Source organism: Carcharodon carcharias, chromosome 13 (assembly GCF_017639515.1).
Source record: "Carcharodon carcharias isolate sCarCar2 chromosome 13, sCarCar2.pri, whole genome shotgun sequence".
Taxonomy (NCBI): domain Eukaryota; kingdom Metazoa; phylum Chordata; class Chondrichthyes; order Lamniformes; family Lamnidae; genus Carcharodon; species Carcharodon carcharias.
The window spans coordinates 15,146,765-15,165,567 of NC_054479.1; the positions used below are offsets into that span (position 1 = coordinate 15,146,765).

At 44.5% G+C, this 18,803-nt stretch overlaps 1 protein-coding gene across 2 annotated transcripts in view; it reads left to right on the plus strand.

Annotated features, from left to right (window-relative positions):
• hps4 (HPS4 biogenesis of lysosomal organelles complex 3 subunit 2) overlaps positions 1 to 18,803 on the plus strand; it is a 63,534-nt gene that overhangs the window by 10,356 nt on the left and 34,375 nt on the right. For both annotated transcript variants that reach the window (XR_005944810.1, XM_041202734.1), the window contains exon 2: positions 5,812 to 5,902. Coding sequence is in view for 1 of the 2 variants with exons in the window: in XM_041202734.1 (XP_041058668.1) it covers positions 5,812 to 5,902 (91 nt within the window). In the remaining variant the exon portion in view is untranslated. The remainder of the gene's footprint in view (positions 1 to 5,811; positions 5,903 to 18,803) is intronic.

The window sequence follows — 18,803 nt, forward strand, 5'->3', positions numbered from 1 at the left end:
GCTGCCCAGGAGACATGGCCATCAAAGGCGAAAAGACTGCAGCCCCCCCCCCCCCACCCCGCTTTAATGATAGGTCCCTCGAGCGACTGCTGGATGCCATGGAGGCCTGACAGGATTTGCTGTACCCCTGCTCTGACCGCAGGATGCGTAGCAATATCACCAACCCAGCTTGGGAGGCGGTGGCAGCAGTGGTCACCGCGAATGCCCTGCAGAGGACGACAACCACCCAGTGCCGCAAGAGGATGAATGATCTCCTCTGTTCCACCGGGGTAAGTCACTCTTTTCATCACTTCCATCTCACACACTCACAAACCCATCACACACCCACAGGGCCCTCACTCACTGCCAGTTCAGGGGACGTCACCATTCACTGTCTCACACACACTGTCATTGTCCTCACCCCGTCCATGGGACCACTCACCACCCACACAGGCCAGGCATCCTTATCATCTGGGCTGGCAGGCGTCCTGATACATTCTCCCCATCTCTATCCATGTAGAACAAACTGGCTCACAACAGGAGGGAAAGGTCACAGACAGGTGGAGGGATGCCGGAAATCAAAGTCCTGACAGAAGTTGAAAACAGAGCCATCCAGCTGGCCGGCGATGACCAGGACCGGTCCTGTGCTAACGGTGAGGTCGATGCTGCTCTACCAAGTGAGGACCCAGCAGTGCAACATCCATCAGATAACCATGCTGTGAGTGATGTGTCCTCTTTCACAGGCCACTGCCATGCACTAATTATCTCCCCTTGCTTTCGCAGGCACATCTGGGAAACAGCTGACAGAGTCCACGATCCAGGGCTTCCAATCAAACCCTGAAGAAACCTCTGAAGAGGAATTGAAGGCCCCCTCCCTGAAGTCCCGTCACAGCGCTCACCCACACCCTCCATCAGCGCAGAGACACACAGCTTGGTGGGACCAAGCTTTAGAGTAGCCTCGGGATCACAATCTGGCGAGCACATCGCATTTTCTGACCCACAGAAGGCGGAGGCAGGGACTTCCCAGGTCCCCTGCACGCGGAGGATTGCTGGAGGCCTGAATGTTGCTGAGTCAAAGTCAGATGACGAGCCTCTGAACTCAGTCATGTCACAGTTGCTGGAGCTGCAAAGGAAAGCTCGGGAACATCAGGAAGGAAAGTCCGCTGCACTCCTCAGATTGTAAGGCACGATGGAGGAGTCTGTCCGTCTTCAGGCTGAGGTGATAGCGCCGGCATTGGAATGCACCAAGATCAACACTGGCAGGATGTTGGCCGCCATGGAGACCTTGGTCCTGGATGTCACTGCTGCATTGCTGCGCGGGCTGAACTCCATTGCTGATGCCATAGTTGTACATGAGAGGGGTGCTGGGCAGCTCAATCTCACTCCTGCTACCCTTCCGTTTATGGAGTCAGCCAGGGGCTCTCGGGCACCCATAAGGAGGAGGATCAGCAGGTGCATGGCCTAGGGCCATCCACTCAGGTGACTCTGGGAGTGACGAGCCCATCCGAATCCCCTCTTCCTGTGACCCCCGTAGATCCAGCTTCACAGGACGAGGAAGATGTTACTGCCACACAGCAGGACCCCAAAAGCAAGCCAGGGCCCTCCAATTCTCGGCCCTCCAGAGGACACCCGTCAAAGTCATTGCAGACATGGCATTGCAGTCAGCAGGCTGCCTCCACCTCTGCTGTGGATGTCCATCAAGCACCAAGACATAGCAGCAGAGTTAGGAAAGTTAGATAAAAGTAGTTGCACAGCCTGACCATGGGTGTTGATCACTCGTACATACTGTTCACTATTGTCTATAAATTCCTAAGAATGTCACCCTGCCTGTGGCTCCTTGTTCTGATGAGCAGTGTTCTTGTCACTCTGATGTGAAACCTTCCTGCACAAGATAAAGGCAGGTGTCTCTTCCCTGTGCTCAGTGCAGCCTTCAGACCACAGTGATGATCCAGCCTCACACTCCCTGGACACATTACTGATGCCTGCACCTCGGCAGTGCTGGTCATTGATGCCGGAATGTAGTGGGCAGGCGCCCAGAGTTCTCTCATTCTCTCTGTGTGCTCTCAGCACCTTTAAGGTGGGGCTGGGCCCCATCACGCTAGCATCTGTGATCAGTGATGCTGTACACCAGCTCCTGAAGGGCTGAGGTGCTGAAAGTGGACACAGCATCAGATGCGTCTAAACTTTCATGGGTGTATCTCTAAGATGGCCCTGATCATGGGACGCAAGTGAGCTGCCCTCAGCCAGACAGGAGTCAGACATTCTCAGAGGCTATGTGAAGATCTATGGAGTGTCCTCACTGCAGGTTGTCATCATCTTCCTGCAATCGAGCGACTATTCGGGCCTCCACTGCATCTTCATGAAAGGAGCATTCTCACAGAGGGTATTGGCGCTGCCATAAGCCAGACTGGAGTCAAAGGTTCACAACTGTGATGTGAGGATCTATGGGGACACCTCACTGCATGTCGTCATCAACCTCCACAAATCTGGTAGCTATGAGGGCCTCCCGAGTGCACCTGCCTCGTCTAGCCAGTGCAAGAGCCTCATCCCCATTGTTGTCAACACCGAAGACCCTCTCACCCTCATCCCCGTTGGCATCCTCCTCATCGGAGGAGATGTGCAGTTCCTCCATCTCCTGCTCAGCCAGCACCTCTCCCAGTTGCAGCACCAGGTTGTAAAGGGCACAGCAGACGACGACAATGCACGACGTTGATGGGGCCCTGCAATACAGTCCGCAGAGGGTATCAAACCGGTCCAGGCACCAGAACCGCATCTCCAGCTATCCGATGGTCTGCTCCACCAAGTTGTGAGCTGCTGCATGAGCCTCATTATAGTGTCGCTCTGCTGCAGTCTGAGGCTGCTGCACGGGTGTTATCAGGTCTTGTCCCCAAGGAGCCAACCCTGCAGCCTCTGCGGACCTGAAAGACTCCAGGGATCTGCGATCGACTCAGGATGTAGGCATCATGCACACTCCCTGGAAACCGTACACACACCTGCAGGATGTGTTTCTGGTGGTTGCAGACCAGCTGCACGTTCAGTGAGTGGAAGCCCTTGCAGTTAATGTAGTCCACCGAGTACAGCGATGGAGACCTGAGCGCCACATGAGTGCAGCCAATCACACCCTGCACCTTTGGGAATCCCGAGTTCTGGGAGAATCCAATGGCCCTTGCATCCTGGCTGTCCAGGTCCTGGGTGAAATGCACAAGGTTCTGTGCCATGGAGAAGATGCATCCATAAGGTCACGGATGCTTTTGTGGGTGTTGGATTGTGAAATCCCACAGAGATTACCGGTGGATCCCTGAAAGGAGCCACTAGCATAGAAATTGAGCACCATGGTCACTTTCACAGCCACTGGCAGTGGATGCCCTCTATGTCCCCTTGGCGCCAAGCCCTGCAGTAAGTGGCAGATGTGAGTTACCAGGTCCCTACTCATTGGTGACACAGGTTCTCAGTCATCTGCAGGAATGGCAGGCGGTGTCTATAGGCCCTGGGTGTTGCTAGGCACCGACCAGCCACAGCTCACTGTCTCTCCTGGGCAGCGTGTGCCGGAGACCCTGCTACCCCTTCTTCATGAGGTTGCTGCTCCTGCCTTTGCGCGGCCAGGAACCTCAGTCACTCTCTCCACCGTCTTCTACAGTCTCTGTAGGCCATCAGGCATACAGCTAGGTCACCAGGATCCATGATCCTGACGTGGTCCTCCTGCAGCATGAAAGAGAGAGGGAGACGTGGTTATCATGGGTGTACTTAGCACCTTTCCTGGTCCTGTGTGACCGCCCCTCAATGCTTCCCGGAGAGTGCCGGTCACCCCTCGGATGGCCAGAGATGAGTGTGCTGCATGGCTGCCCTGTCAACCTGTGACATGGGGGGTGACAGGTCCCAAACCAGGATGCTGAGATTGCAAGGGGCTGTGAGCACCCCCAGCAGTGACTGTTACATGGCCAGCGTTGGTGAGGAGATTGTGCAACGTGTTCTGTCCAACTGCTCCGCGGTCCAATAAAATGGTGGCAGACTTGAAGTCTGTGCTGGGGGGAGGGGGGTAAGGTATGGAGCGCTTGGTGGCACTTTGGTGCCTCCGTGTTGCTTGCTGGGGTGGGCAGACTAGGAGCCTGACCCCAATCACTTCACTGTGGCTGCGCCTGATCTGTCTTAGTTGCAGAGGAATGGTCAGTTTATACAGGTGTCCCTAATGTGTGGCCACTTCCCTTCACCTACCCTGCCTCCCATCTCGATTGCTTGTGTGCAGGATGCAGCACCAGGGCAGCACAACCACCCCATCCACACCCCCAGCAGTCACCTTCGAGGCTGGTCAGCACTCGCCCTTGGACACCCACTATCTCAGCAGTCACCTTTGAGGCTGGCCAGCACTTGACCCATGGACAACACCCCCCCCCCCCCCCCACCATCAACCCCCTCCCCCTCCTCCCTCCCCTCTTCAGCAGTTGCCTCTGGGGGCAGGCATCAGTTGTCCCCGCTCCCCAGCATCCCTGAGGCCTGTAAACAACAGGTTGGCTGCGGTGAACGCTGCAGCTCACTCACCTCAGCTCCCCCGAAGTGAAGGCCACCAAGCCTGTGTGCTGTTGTGAAAGACGTCGGCGTGCTTTCCCGCCGATGTGGACGGAGGATACGGCGGGGGTTCCAAGAGCCTGACAGGATGGCCTTTTAATTATATGCTAATGTATTACAATTAGCTCCCCGTTGACCAATGGCGGGAAACGCGGCCTGCGTGCTGAGTGGATGATTGTGACGTGCCTTCACGCTGTCGTGAAGCAGGTCATGCCATATTTTCCGCGTGTGCCTCCTATCACGCCTACTGCCAGCGGGCTCAGAAAATTCCGCCCTGAGAGTACGCGAGTCTCCTTTGTTGTTGGTTGTAAGCGTCCGACGTGAAGAGCATTGGTCAGTTTCAATCCAGTTCTCAGTGCGCTTAAACCCACACACTGACAGCACCCCAATTTATTGCAGTCTTCCAAGTGGTGGATGAAATGGCTTCTGCTCTCACGCCTTTATACACCAAGGATGATATCAGAGGTCATATGACTAGGGCCAGCCTATGGCCACATTGCACATAGGCACTTCTTCAAACATGCAATAAACTGGCAATCTCATTCTGACAGGTTGAAAGATGGGTGATGGATGTTTCTCTGAGTTGGAAGCTGAGGCACATTTTCAGACAGAGTAGATGCAGCTCTCTCTATCTATTAGCTATTATATATCTCACCTGGGAGTGCTTGGTGTTGACACTGTATGCTTGAAATTGGAAGTTTTTCATTCCCTCAAGCAGCAAATTAACACAACATCTGAATCAAGGGAAGAAACCAAAACTCCATGTGTGCTTTCCAAATTGAATGCCATTCTGTTGTAATATTTTGATTTTTGTTTCACAGCATGTGGGTATCACTGGCAAGGCCAACATTTGTTGCCCATCCCCAATTGCCCTTGGAAAGGTGAGATGAGTCACACCTTGAACCACTGCAGTCTACCTGATACCTCCAGTAGAGAAGAGTCATATGTGGGCCAGACCTTCCCTAATGGGCACATGTTAGTGGTTAGGTTTTTTTAATGATAACTAGCTTTCCATTCCAGATTTATTAATTAATTAATTCAATTTAAATTCCACCTGTTGCTATGGTGGGATTTGAACCCATATCCCAGAGCACTAGTCTAGTCTTCTGGCTTACTGGTCCAGTGACATTACCAGTACACCACTGTTCTTCACCACACACCACCTATCTCCCTCTGCCGACCAATGAACACAGAGGTACTATTTAACTGATATCAGTATGTACGTTTTTGTGTATCTAATCTTTCGCCTTTATTCTTCCTTTGCTTCAGGTGCAATTATTTCTTTCTTTATGATTCTTCAAAAGTTAAAGAAGAGGGTGATCCAACAAGAGCTGGAATCTATTATTTTTTCCCTTCGCAGGTGAGACCAGAATTAAAGCTGTGGTTTATTTTTCTGTTGTTTCTTGGGTTGGGGGGGCGGGGGATGGGGAGAAGAACCATCATTCTTGTGTAAAGTTAGTTGCATTAACTTAACTTCTAAGTGAGGTGCTGATTGCTTTAACACCTTCATGTTTTTGTGTCTTTCATTCTGACCAGGATGGGAGGAGTGCGCGAATTATCAAGCCCCACTACTCCGTAGGCCGCACCGTTAATTTAAATGTTTAATTTTCTCACCAAAATAGCTAATTGTGTACCTGTACCTCGAGTACCCAGAAGAAAAGAGACTCTGACCAGGCTTCTTTCAAAAACTTAGAATGATTACTTTATTTTAAAACAAAACTTTTAACAATTTGCAAGTACTGGTAAACACACCATTGTAATCAGGGAGTAAAGCTGTCTATCTCTTCCTAAAGAATTCCCCCAGCACACACACAAACAGATAGAGTCTCTCTACAGACATGGGCTTTGGAGGATGGGCATTATAAAGTAAAGGATAAAATCCGCAGAGTCTCGATAACCCGGAGTTATCTCGTGTGGTCCCGGTGGATGCCTGGATGTGCTCACCACTGGCCTCAGCTGTGCAGGTCCAAATGCAGACTGGTTACAATCAGATGAGTGTTCTCTGGCTACAGGTTGATAGCCACACACATTTTTAGGCAGGGTAGCGAGAGGGAGCCAGTCAAAGTAGCCTTCCTTTCTCAGCTTGTTCTCCAAAAAGACTACCTTTAAATCAAGCAGGTTCACAACTTAAGTTTTATTTCTCTCTCCCATGTGATTACCTTTTTGTCTCCCAGCTTTTCAACAATCAAAGTGCTTTTCAGTTGAACACAAACAACTCCTTCTAACCAACTTAGTCAGGTGGTTTCTGGGAAGATACCTTCTTGTTCACAGTTCCAAGATGAACTTATGACCTTCTTTAAAAAATAATCCCCGGTTAGCCTCCACATATACAGATCATGCCAGGTCCTTCCATTTTGTAAAATAAAACTTCAGTCCTGAGAGCTATGATCCTAACATGCCTCCACCCTTAAGAGATGAAACACCATTTCCAGATGTGTTTCATTGCAAAATATACGGAAAAAGGATATGTACAATATATAAACAGAATTCAAACATGCACCCACTCAGCCATTCGCTCCTTATACAGGATCTGTTCAGTTTTCTGACTTTCTTGCTTTCCAGACAATTACAAAAAATTTGCATTCTTGATAATACATCAGCAATTATATTATCCTTCCCAGCAATATGAACAATCTTCAAGTTATAAGGTTGCAGTAGAAAGCTGCATCGGAACAGTCTATCATTCTGAGTCTTAAATTTTTCCACAACTGCCAAAGAGTTATGGTCAGTATTTACTAATATTTCTTTACAGCCATAACGGATATATACCTCAAAATGTTTAACAGCCAGTAATAATCCTAGGGTTTCCTTTTCTACTGTAGAGTATCTCTTTTGATGCCAATTTAATTTTTTTTTAGATAAGTACCCCACTAGCCTCTTTATGCCCGATTCATCTTCTTGCATTAAGACTGCGCCCACCCCCAGGTCACTAGCAACGATTGGCAGCTAGAAGGTTTTAGCGAAATTAGGGGCAGCTAATACTGGTTCATTAGTTAGAATCACCTTCAGCTTCTCAAAGACTGTCTGGCACTCCCTTAGCCATACCTTTGCTTTCTTTTGCAATAAATCTGTTAGTGGAGCTACTATTGTGCTGAAGTTTGGCACAAATTTACGATACAATCCACATATCCCTAAAAATCTCTTGATTTCTCATTTAGTTTTAGGGGCAGGGAATTCCATTAAAGCCTGTACCTTCGTCGTTCTTAGCAAGACTTATCCCTGCCCTACGATATACCCTAAATAAGCAACTTGCACTTTCGCAAACTCACTTTTTGCAAGGTTAATTACTAGATCTGCTGACTGTAATTGTTTACATAATACTGCCAGTTGTTTTAAATGGTCTTTCCATGTGTTGCTATAAACCAATACATCATCCAAGTAAACCACGGAGTTAGGGACATTAGTGATCACCTGATTCATTAGTCTTTGGATAGTGGCTAAGACCATAAGATGTAGGAGCAAAAGTAGGCCATTCGCCATTCAATGAGACGATGGCTGATCTGATAATCCTCAATTCCACTTTCCTGCCTTTTCCTCATAACCTTTGATTCCCTTACTGATTAAAAATCTGCCCATCTCAGCCTTGAATATACTTAACGACCCAGCCTCTCCAGCCCTCTGCAGTAAAGATTTCTACAGATTCACTACCCTCTGAGAGAATAAATTCTTCCGCACCTCTGTATCTTAAATGGGCGACCCCTTACTCTGATCCTAGACTCTCCCACAAGGGGAAAAACCTCTCAGCATCTACGCACTAAGGATCCTATATGTTTCAATATGGTCGCCCCTCATTCTTCTAAACTCCAATGAGTACAGGCCCAACCTACTCATCCTCTCCTCATAAGAAAATCCCTCGATACCTGGGATCAACCTAGTGAACCTTCTCTGGACTGCCTCCAGTATATCTTTCCTTAGTTATGGGGACCAAAACTGTTCACAGTATCCTAGGTGTGGTTTAACTAGTACCTTGTATAGTTTCAGCAAGACTTCTCTATTTTTATACTCCATTCCCTTTGAAATAAAGGCCAACATTCCATTTGCCTTCCCTATTACCTGCTGAATTTGTTTGTTAGCTTTTTGTGATTCATGCACGGGGACCCCCAAACCCCTCTGTGCTGCAGCTTTCTGCAGTCTTTCTCCATTTAAATAATATTCAGCTCCTCTATTCTTCCTGCCAAAGTGCATCACCTCACATTTTCCCACATTATATTCCATCTGCCAAGTCTTTACCCATTCACTTAACCTGTCTATATCCCTCTGTAGCCTCTTTGTGTCATCCTCACCACTTGCCTTCCCACCTATTTTTGTGTCATCCACAAACTTGGTGATAGTACATTCATTTCCCTCATCCAAGTCATTAATATATATTGTAAATAATTGTGGCCCCAGCACTGATCCCTGTGGCATTCCACTAGTTACAGGTTGCCATCTTGAAAATGCTCCCCTTATCCCAACTCTCTGTCTTCTATTAGTTAGCCAATCCCCTATCTGTGCTAATATACTACCCCCAACACCATGGCTCTTATCTTATTAAGTAGCGTTATGTGTGGTACCTTACCGAACGCCTTTTGGAAATCCAAATATATGACATCTACTGGTTCTCTTTAATTTATCTTGTTTGTTACCTCCTCAAAGTATTCTAATAAATTTGTTAGGCAAAATTGCCCCTTCATGAAGCCATGCTGACTCTGCTTGATTATATTATGTATTTCTAAATGTTCTGTTGTTACATCTTTTATAATAGACTCTAACATTTTCCCAATGACAGATGTTAAGCTAGCTGGCCTATAGTTACCTATTTTTTTCTCTCCCTCCTTTTTTAAATAAAGATGTTACATTGGCAGTTTTCCAATCTTCTGGGACTTTTCCAGAATCTAAGGATTCTGGGAAGATTACTTCCAAAATTACCAGTACATCCACTATGTCTGCAGCTATTTCCTTTAATATTCTAGAATGCAACCCATCAGGTCCAGGGGGCTTATCAGCCCATTAGTTTCCCCAATACTGTTTCTCTATTTATTTTCTCCCCTGCCTTTTGCCCCTTGAATTCGTATTTTTGGAATGCTGTTAGTGTCTTCTACTGTAAAGACTGATGCAAAGTATTTATTCAACTCTTCTGCCATTTCCTGGTTCCCCATTATTATTTCCCAACCTCATTCTCTAAGGGGCCTATGTTCACTTTGGCTTTTCTCTTCCTTTTTATATATTTAAAGAAGCTCTTTCTGTCCATTTTTATATTACTTGCTAGTTTACCCTCAAAGTTTATTTTCTCCCTCATTATTTTTTTGGTCATCTTTTGTTGCTTCTTAAATATTTCCCAATCTCCTGGCTTACCACTAATCTTTGCCACATTGTATGTTTTTTCTTTCAATTTGATACTATCCTTAGATTCCTTGGTTAACCATAGTTGGTTTACCCTCTACCTAGAATCCTTCTTCCTCACTGGGATATATCTTTGTTGTGAGTCATGAACTATTTTCTTAAACGTCTGCCATTGTTCATCAACCATTCTTTCTGCTAAACTCTTTTCCCAGTCCACTCCAGCCAACTCTGCCCTCATACCTTTGTAATTACCCTTATTTAAGCTTAGCACAGATGTTTCTGTATTCCACTTTCACATCTCTCGGAGCCACCTTACCATGTCCAGTGGTATGGCCTAGATATGTAACTTACGCTTTTGCAAATTAACTTTTAGCCAAGTTCATTACCAAATTAACTCCTTGTAATCGATAAAACAATTCTTCCAGATGCTGTAAATGCTTCTCCCACATTTGACTGAGAACTGTCAAGTCGTCAATGTAAACAGCTCAATTGCTCAGTCCTGCATTCATTTTGTTTGTCAGTCTTTGAAATGTTGCACATGCATTTTTCATACCAAATGGCACAACTTTAAACTGATATAGTCCATCTGGCATCACAAAAGCGGATATCTCCTTTGCTCTTTCCAATAATGGTATTTGCCAATATCCTCTTAGCAAGTCAACCTTTGTGATAAATTTTGATAGTCCCACTTTCTGAATACAATCTTCCAACTGTGGTATAGGATATGAATCCGCTTTTGTCACTGCCTTCACCTTTAGATAGTCTACACACAGTCTTTGTATTCCATCTGGTTTTGGTACCAGCACAATAAGCAAACCCCAGTTACTGCAACTAGACTCAATGTTGCATGAATTCAAAGCCAAACTCCCCAACTAATTCGCACAAGTAGCTTTGTGTGACTGCAATAGCTTCTCCAAATCATTTTGACACTTGTCTGGGAAGTAACTCAATGTTAAATTTAAATTTTTAAGTACCCCCTCATTATCCAATTTGATTACAGGAGAATCCATTTCAAAATACTGCATTTCTACCTCTTTCTCTTTATCTACCATCACTAATACCATTTTTTGGTTCTCTTCCCTGTCAAAGTACTTTTTAAGTATATTTACATGACACACCCTCTGCTTCTTTCTTTTACCTGAAGTATTTATTAAATAATTTACTTCCCTCAGCTTCTTTTCAATCCTGAAAGGCCCACTAAACCTTGCCTTCAACGAGTCACCCAGTACTGGTAACAGAATTAGCACTTTTTCCCTTTTCTCTTTCCTTTTCTTTTTCTGCTGCCTCTAGTTCCAATTTTTTCATTTGCAGCCAAATTTGAGCCCATTCCAACAGCCTACCCTTTGGAGAACTCAGTCTCTCGGGTATTTCTTCCAATTTCAAATGTTGTGCTATACCTTCAATTATGCCCGATTTCCTTACCCCTGCAGGTAATTCTAATTGTAACTTATCTGCCAATTCCATTAACTTAGCTTTGTTTACCTTTTGTAAACCAACCAAAGTTATAACTTCAACTCCCAGAGAAGTTTTAGCAACTGCCAGAGCCATATTTGCAGTCTCACCGCTTCTTAAAAACACACCAACTCCTGAATTCAAAGTGCTTCTCATACTCATAACTTTAACATTCACCAACTCCAAACCAGCAAGGAATTTCAAATATATCCCGCAAAGAGTCCCCAACTTTGTTATAGCGCAGCAGATGGTAAATGCTGAGCTGCTCAAACCCCAGAGGGAAACTTGAAACAACTGCCACAACCATTTTGCAATTTGTCATTTATTTCGTGCCTTGAATTCAGTAGCAATGAGCCCACCAAGACTTAGGAGTTTTTTACAAAATTAAATTAAACATTTATTAATAAAAGAAAAGATTTTAAGCACATACATACGTCAACAAATTACTGCTATAATAACTCCCAAAACTCCTAATTAACCTTGCTCCCAGTTATACCTCCACTAAGGCAACAGTAAAACAAAATAGATTTCAACAGGCCCAGGCAAAGCACACAATACCCTGGACTGTGATATTCAAAATGAATTTTCTCAGCTTCGATTCCTGTAGACAGCAACTTGAGCATAGAGGCTGGAGGCTTTTCACACTTGTGTTAGATCTTAGAATGCCTTCTTCCTTACACATAACCTCATCTCCTTTATACATGTTTCTCCCTTTTTCATGTAAATTCTATTGTTCCAATATGACTTCGCAACTTTACTTTTTCCATAATATAATTTTTTCATAGTACTCATATTATCAGTAACCTTTGGGAAAAGTAAACACACTTTTTGACTTAGCTTCATATGGCTAGGTGTAACATCACATCATCTCTTTGAAATTCAAGCTACTCTGGTTTATCTAAAAATGGAAATGTTCCTCACACCTCACATTCAAAACTTCAACCATGTTTACGTATTTAGCATTTCAAACCTAGCTTCCCTTTTGATAACTCAAAACTCCAGACTAGTCTCTAATTCAATTAAATCCCGCTGCCCCCCCCCCCACCCCCCACACACACACACACACATCCATATAGAGAAACTAATCCAAACCTCACTACTAACCTACCTTTACAATAAATCACAATAATTATTATATTTTCATGACAGGGCCTATAGAGTACTCCCACCAGTGTTGTCTTACCCTGATTATTTCTTATCTCCACCCATACGGATTCTACATCTTCTGATCCAAGATCATTTCATGCTATTGTACTTATTCCATTCCGTATTAACAAAGCTACCCCACCATCCTTTCTTTCTTGCCTGTCCTTTTGAAAGTCACATACCCCGGAATATTTAGTTCCCAACTTTGATCTCCTTGTAACCATGTCTCCATAATGGCTATAAGATCATACCTCCTATTAAACTCTATTTGTACAATAATTCATTTATTTTGTTCTGAATACTACATGCATTTAAGTAAAGAAACATTGATTTTGCCTTTTTACCATTTTTCCCCCTTTGACTCTATTTGATGCTTTTTTTATGTTTGTACACTCTGTCCCTTCCTGTCACACTCTGGGTATCATTACCCAAATAGCTGCCCTGCAGCTTTGTAAGCCTATGTATCCCCTCTCCAGAACTCTCCCCCCCTCCCACCTACCCACTCTATTTAGTTTAAAGCCCTCTCTGCAGCCCTAGTCATTCGATTCACCAGGACACTGGTCCCTGCATGGTTCAGATGAAGCCCATCCCACTGGAACAGCTCCTTTCTACCCCAGTACTGGTGCCAGTGCCCCATGAACTGAAACCCATTCCTCCCACACCAATCTTTGAGCCACGCATTTAACTCCTTGAATTTATTTGCCCTATGCCAGTTTGCCGGTGGCTCAAGTAGCAATCCCTTGGATTATTACTTTGGAGGTTCTGCTTTTTAATTTAGCTCCTAACTGTTCAAATTCATTCAGCAGCACCTCCTTTCCAGTCCTATCAATGTCGTTGGTACCAGCTTGGGCGACGACAACTGGATTCCTCCCCTCCCTCTCCAAGTTCCTCTCTGGCCCTGAGGGGATGTCCTTGGCCCTGGCACCAGGCAGGCAGCACAGGCTTTGGGGCTCACACTCACGGCTACAGAGAACAGTATCTATTCCCCTAATTATACTGTCCCCTACCACTACAACATTCCTATTTCCTCCCCCCACTTGAATGACTACCTGTACCACAGTGCCGTGGTCAGTTCATTCATCCTCCCTGTAGTCCCCGCTCTTATCCACACAGCTTACAAGAACCTTGTAACTGTTGGACGGTTGCAGGGGCCAAGTGTCCTTGAATGTTACCCCCACCCCTCCCCATCTGCCTCACCTGCTGTCGCACCCTCCTGTCCCTGATCACAGACCAAATTTGATTTACCTGATCTGAGGGTTGTGACCGCCTCCTGGAGCAAAGTGTCCAGGTAACTTTCCCTCTCCCTGTCTGCAGCTCGGACTCCAGCTCCTCAACTCAGATTCGAAGTTCCTCGAACTTACTACAGATGTATTCGCTCTGGATCACCTTGGTGTCCAGCAGCTCCCACATGCTACAGCAGCAACACATCACCCATCACTATTGTATTTTTATTTAATTATTTAATTGCTCTAGTATTGCTCTTTACACTTGAAGAATCCCCCACTCTTTACAGTTTATTGTAATTAATTTTTTGTTACACCAGTATAGATCTTATACTTAACAAGTTATTTTTAAGAAGAAGAGAAAAAAAAACTAAAGAGCGAAACACAAACTAAAGACAACTTTTACTATAAAGACTAGAAATACTCACCAATCCTACTCACCAATCAGCTGCTTTCCCTGCATTCGTGTTACGTTGTGGTTTGTGATGTCACTCTGCCACTGGTCTCACTACAGGTTGGCCTCTCGATCCATGCCTTTTATCTTCTCCAACTCACCTCTCGCTCAAAATATTTGAACTCAAAAAATTACTATCTTGAGCTGTAGGAATAGAATAAACCTTAACCATTTACCAGATACTCACCAATTAACCAGCTTCTTCTCCTGTACCAGAGCAAGAATCAATCCCTGGAGGCCGAAAAAGTTTAGGCAAAAGCAACCAAACACCTCTTTCCCTTCTTCCCCTTACTCTCTGAAGCACACAACTCCGGCACTCTATGCTGGAGCATATTTTAGCCCAAAAGGCATTACTTAGCATTGGTATAGCCCATTTGGCGTGACAAAAGCTGATATCTCCTTAGCTCGTGATGTTAAAGCTACTTGCCTGTGTCCTTTCAACAAATTTATCTTAGTAAGGAACATGGCACTGCCAACCTTGGCAATACAATCTTCTAGATGAGGGATTGGGTGGGAATCCAGTTTTGTTACCACATTAACGTTTCTATTGTCTATTCAGAATCTGGCTGACCCGTCAGGCTTAGGCACTAACAATACTGGAGAACACCAACTGCTTTGTCTACTCTCAATTAGGAGATTTTCTAACATATACTGAATTTCTGCTGTCACTTCTGCTTGTTTCTCTGAATTTAACCAATAAAGATGTTGCTTTATAGGTGAAAATTCCCCTACATCCACATCATGTATGGCTAAAGTTGTAGCACCTGGTTTATCCCTACATATCCCTTTAAATTCTGTAAGTAACTTCACTAGATCCTCTCGTTGTCCTACTCTAACTATGAAAATATGGTATCTAACTGTCCTAATATTTCACTGTTAGCTAAGCGAATAGTAGGAAGTTCAACTTGTGAACTAAGTCTCCTTCTACCTCACTCTCACTGTCCCTTTTGTCCCCACTATGCTTATAACCTGACACGCCTGCTCTTTCCTAGCTTCCTTCCTACGTTGGTATTGTTTCAACATATTGATATGACACAGCCAAATTCTTTTTCCTATGATCGGGTGTATTTGTCAAATAATTTACTTTACTAACCCTCTTAATTACTTTCTATGGACTACTGAACCTGCTTTCAGGGGTTCCCCAGTAATGGCAATATTACTAACACATCATGCCCAGGTTGTAATGTTCGGGTCACAGTTTGCTTACCTGTCCATTTGGTCATTTGTTTTTGGAGAAATGCTAAGATGTTCTTGAGCCACTTTGCAGGCTCTTGTGAGCTGTTCCTGGAACACAGACACATAATCTAACATAGAGGATTTGTCCTTCTCTCCTTAAAGCTTTTCTTTGGTTAATTTCAGAGGACCTCGTATCTCACACCTGTAAACTAGTTCAAAAGGACTAAAACCAGCAGATTCATTTGGTGAATCTCACAAAGCAAGTGAAAGAAAATTCAGCCTTTTGTCCCAATCATGGGGATATTCATGACAATAAGCTTTCATCATCATTTTGAGAGTTTGATGGTACCTCTCTAAAGCTCCCTGTGCTAATATGCTGTGGACTTTAACTGTTTTAAATCCAAACTAATCATTATGTCCTGAAAAATTTTTGACATAAAATTGGAACCTTGATCCGACTGGATCTCTACTGGTAATCCCTATTGAGTAAAAATTGAGTTAACTTCTCTACCACTACTTCAGCTGTAAAGGTCCTTAAAGGGGCGGCCTCTCGAAATCAAGTTGTCATATCCATAATAGTAAGGATATACTGGTGTCTTGCTTTCATTTTCGATAACGTGCCAGTTTACCCGTGCTTGAGTTTTCCCTAAGCCTACATGTCCTTCCATAAGAATTTAATGTACTATCCATAATATCTCTTTACAATATTTGGGCGGTACCACTACCTGATGAATAAGCATCCACTCCTCATCCGCAGGTCTCTGTGAGGATGTCTCCACTTCCTCATTAGAATTCCATTTCTACTATTGTAACATTCTGGAACTGCCTTATCCTCAGCTTCAGTTTGGGCTGATTGCGCTATCTTACTTGACTCTGGATCAGCTTGTTGAGCCTCAACTAGAGAAGAAGTGTTAATCATCTCTTTTGGATTATCTAAGTCTTTAAAGAAAGTTTCAGCCAGCCAAGTAACTGTCTGTGGTATCACTTTGACCTTTGATGATGGACTTTGCTTAGCCATTGCTCGGGTCTTCACACACAAAGGAAAAATTCCTGCAACCTTTTTCTGTAACTGCTCTGTCTCTTTAATCTCACTTGGGCTTTCTGTAATTATGGGGGAAGCTACTACCTTCGCTGCAACCAAATCATTTCCCTGGAGTAAATCAGTTCCATCTTTGGGTAACTGCTGAACAACCCCGACCATCACTGTCCCAGACAATAGGTCACATTCCAAGTACAACCAGTAGAAAGGTACAGATATATACTCCCAGCCAATACCATTGACTAAAATCTTGGCTTTTAATATGCTGTCTGGTGGAAAAGTTATACCTTTCCCCCAGCAAAAGTGTTTGAGTGGCTTCTGTAATTCTAAGTATGATAATAGGTTTAGCTATCTTATTTGAGGGATAAGGGGTTACTTTTCCCCTCAACAAGAATTCTTTCTAACTCTCATGTATCTCATTCACCTCTCTTGAACTCACAGCAGTGTTCACATTCGGTTTCACAGCTGCAGTTAATCCAACAACTTAATCAGTTGTACTTTCAGTCAGGGCTCCTTTTCTTGAACCACCCTTACATACCCCAATAAGTCCCATGGATTTCCCATGCAACTTGCAGCAATCGGCACGAACATGTCCACCTTGTTACAATGGAAACACTTAGTCCTTGAACAACGTTTCCACCCTCAGCACCTTCCTTTATGGCCCGAGGGGGGGTTTCGGGGGTATTCCCAGCTGTCCCTTCTCTTCCCTGGCTACTTGCCTTCCTTTCACCCTCCCATCTTCTATCCTTCTTGGGTTTGTGGGGTTGATGGAAAATGGGTTAAATTTACAGACCAGCTCGTAATCGTCAGCCATCTCTGCTGCCTGTCCAGCTGTTTTAACCCTCTGGTCTTCAACATGGGTTCTGTCTACTGGAGGAAGTGAATTTTTAAATTCTTCCAAGAGAATATTTTCTCTAAGAACTTCATATGTTGTCTCTATCTTTAATGCCCATATCCAATGGTCAAAATCACTTTTCTTTACCCTCTCAAATTCAGTATAGGTCTGCCCAGGCTGTTCCCTTATATTCAAAATTTCTGCCTGTGTGCCTCAGGGACTAACTCATATGCACTAAGAATAGCCTTTTTTACTGCATCATAATCCACCGATTACTGTTCTGAAAGTTAAGCATAAACCTCATGAACTCTACCTGCCAACCTACTCTGTCAGAGCAATGTCTAGAGTTCATTTGGCCACTTTGTTTGCTTTTCAGATGAAATATAGAATGCCTCTACATCCCTTTCCTCAAACTTTGGAAGAGTTTGTACAAATTTAAACATCTCCCCATTAGACTTTGGGCTGGAGGTTTTTCCATCACCAGAACCTTCCTCAGCATCTGAGGCCTCATTTTTAAGGTCCGGCCTTTTAAACCGTCATTCCCTTTCTCATTCTCTCTCTCTCTCTCTCCTTTGCCTCTCTTTCTTTATCCTTCTCCTTTGCCTGAAATTCCAGCTCTAGCTTCCTGAATGCCCTTTCTCTTCTGCCTTTCTCTTTCATTTTCTGCCTTTCTCTTTCTCTTTTCTTCTCTTTCTCTTTTCTTCTCTTTCTCTTTCATTTTCTTTTTCTCTTGCCTCCAGACTTTACAATTCCAATTCTCTTTCTTTTGCCTCTAATTCACGTTTTTTCAGTTCCTTTTCCTGTTCTACTTGCTTCATTCGCAACTAGATCTTAGCTAACTCGGTTGATTCACCTCCTGGAGAACGTGGTCTCTCTGGTATCTCCTCCAGTGTCAAAATGCTGCGCGATTATCTTAACTATGGCTGCTTTCCTCGTCCTTTCAGGTAATTCTAACTCCAGCTCATCTGCCAATTCTTTTGGCTTACTCTTGGTTAATTTCTGTAAACCAGTCATGGTTACATTTCCCACTGTGAAAAAGCCTTAGCAACTTCCAACACCATTTCAGTTTACCAACGTGTAAGAAACTTGGTGTCCCTCCTTTTATCCCTGACCAATTATTATTCCTCATGCAATCACCCGCTGTCCACATTTCAAATTCCAAAAGAGCCCTCAGTTTATGTTACAACAGGAATGGGAGGAGTAGGGCTTGATGATTCATGCACTCCCATCCCAGTCGTAACAGTTTTAACCAAGTGCCCCAAACGCTTTCTCATTTTACACTGCAGGACCAATGTGACTGTCCATGAATGTCGCTCTTTCCAGAGAGGATTACTGAATAGCAGTTAGGATTTGATTGTAAAGGTTTCTATTTTAAGACTCTTCCCAGTTTCCCTGAATGTGCTGGATCATGCTGAATTATGGTTCCACATACAAAGGCACATCCAAGTTGTTGTGTACCTGTGGCCTTGACAGTGATTGTTGGCGAGGGGTGGGGGGGGCAGCAAGTATGTGAGGGACGAGGCTTTGCAGCCGAAACCAATATCATCCTCATCCAGTTTTTACATGGGCAGTAACATGCGTTGATTTATTTATTTCCTCTGTCCTCAATTCATA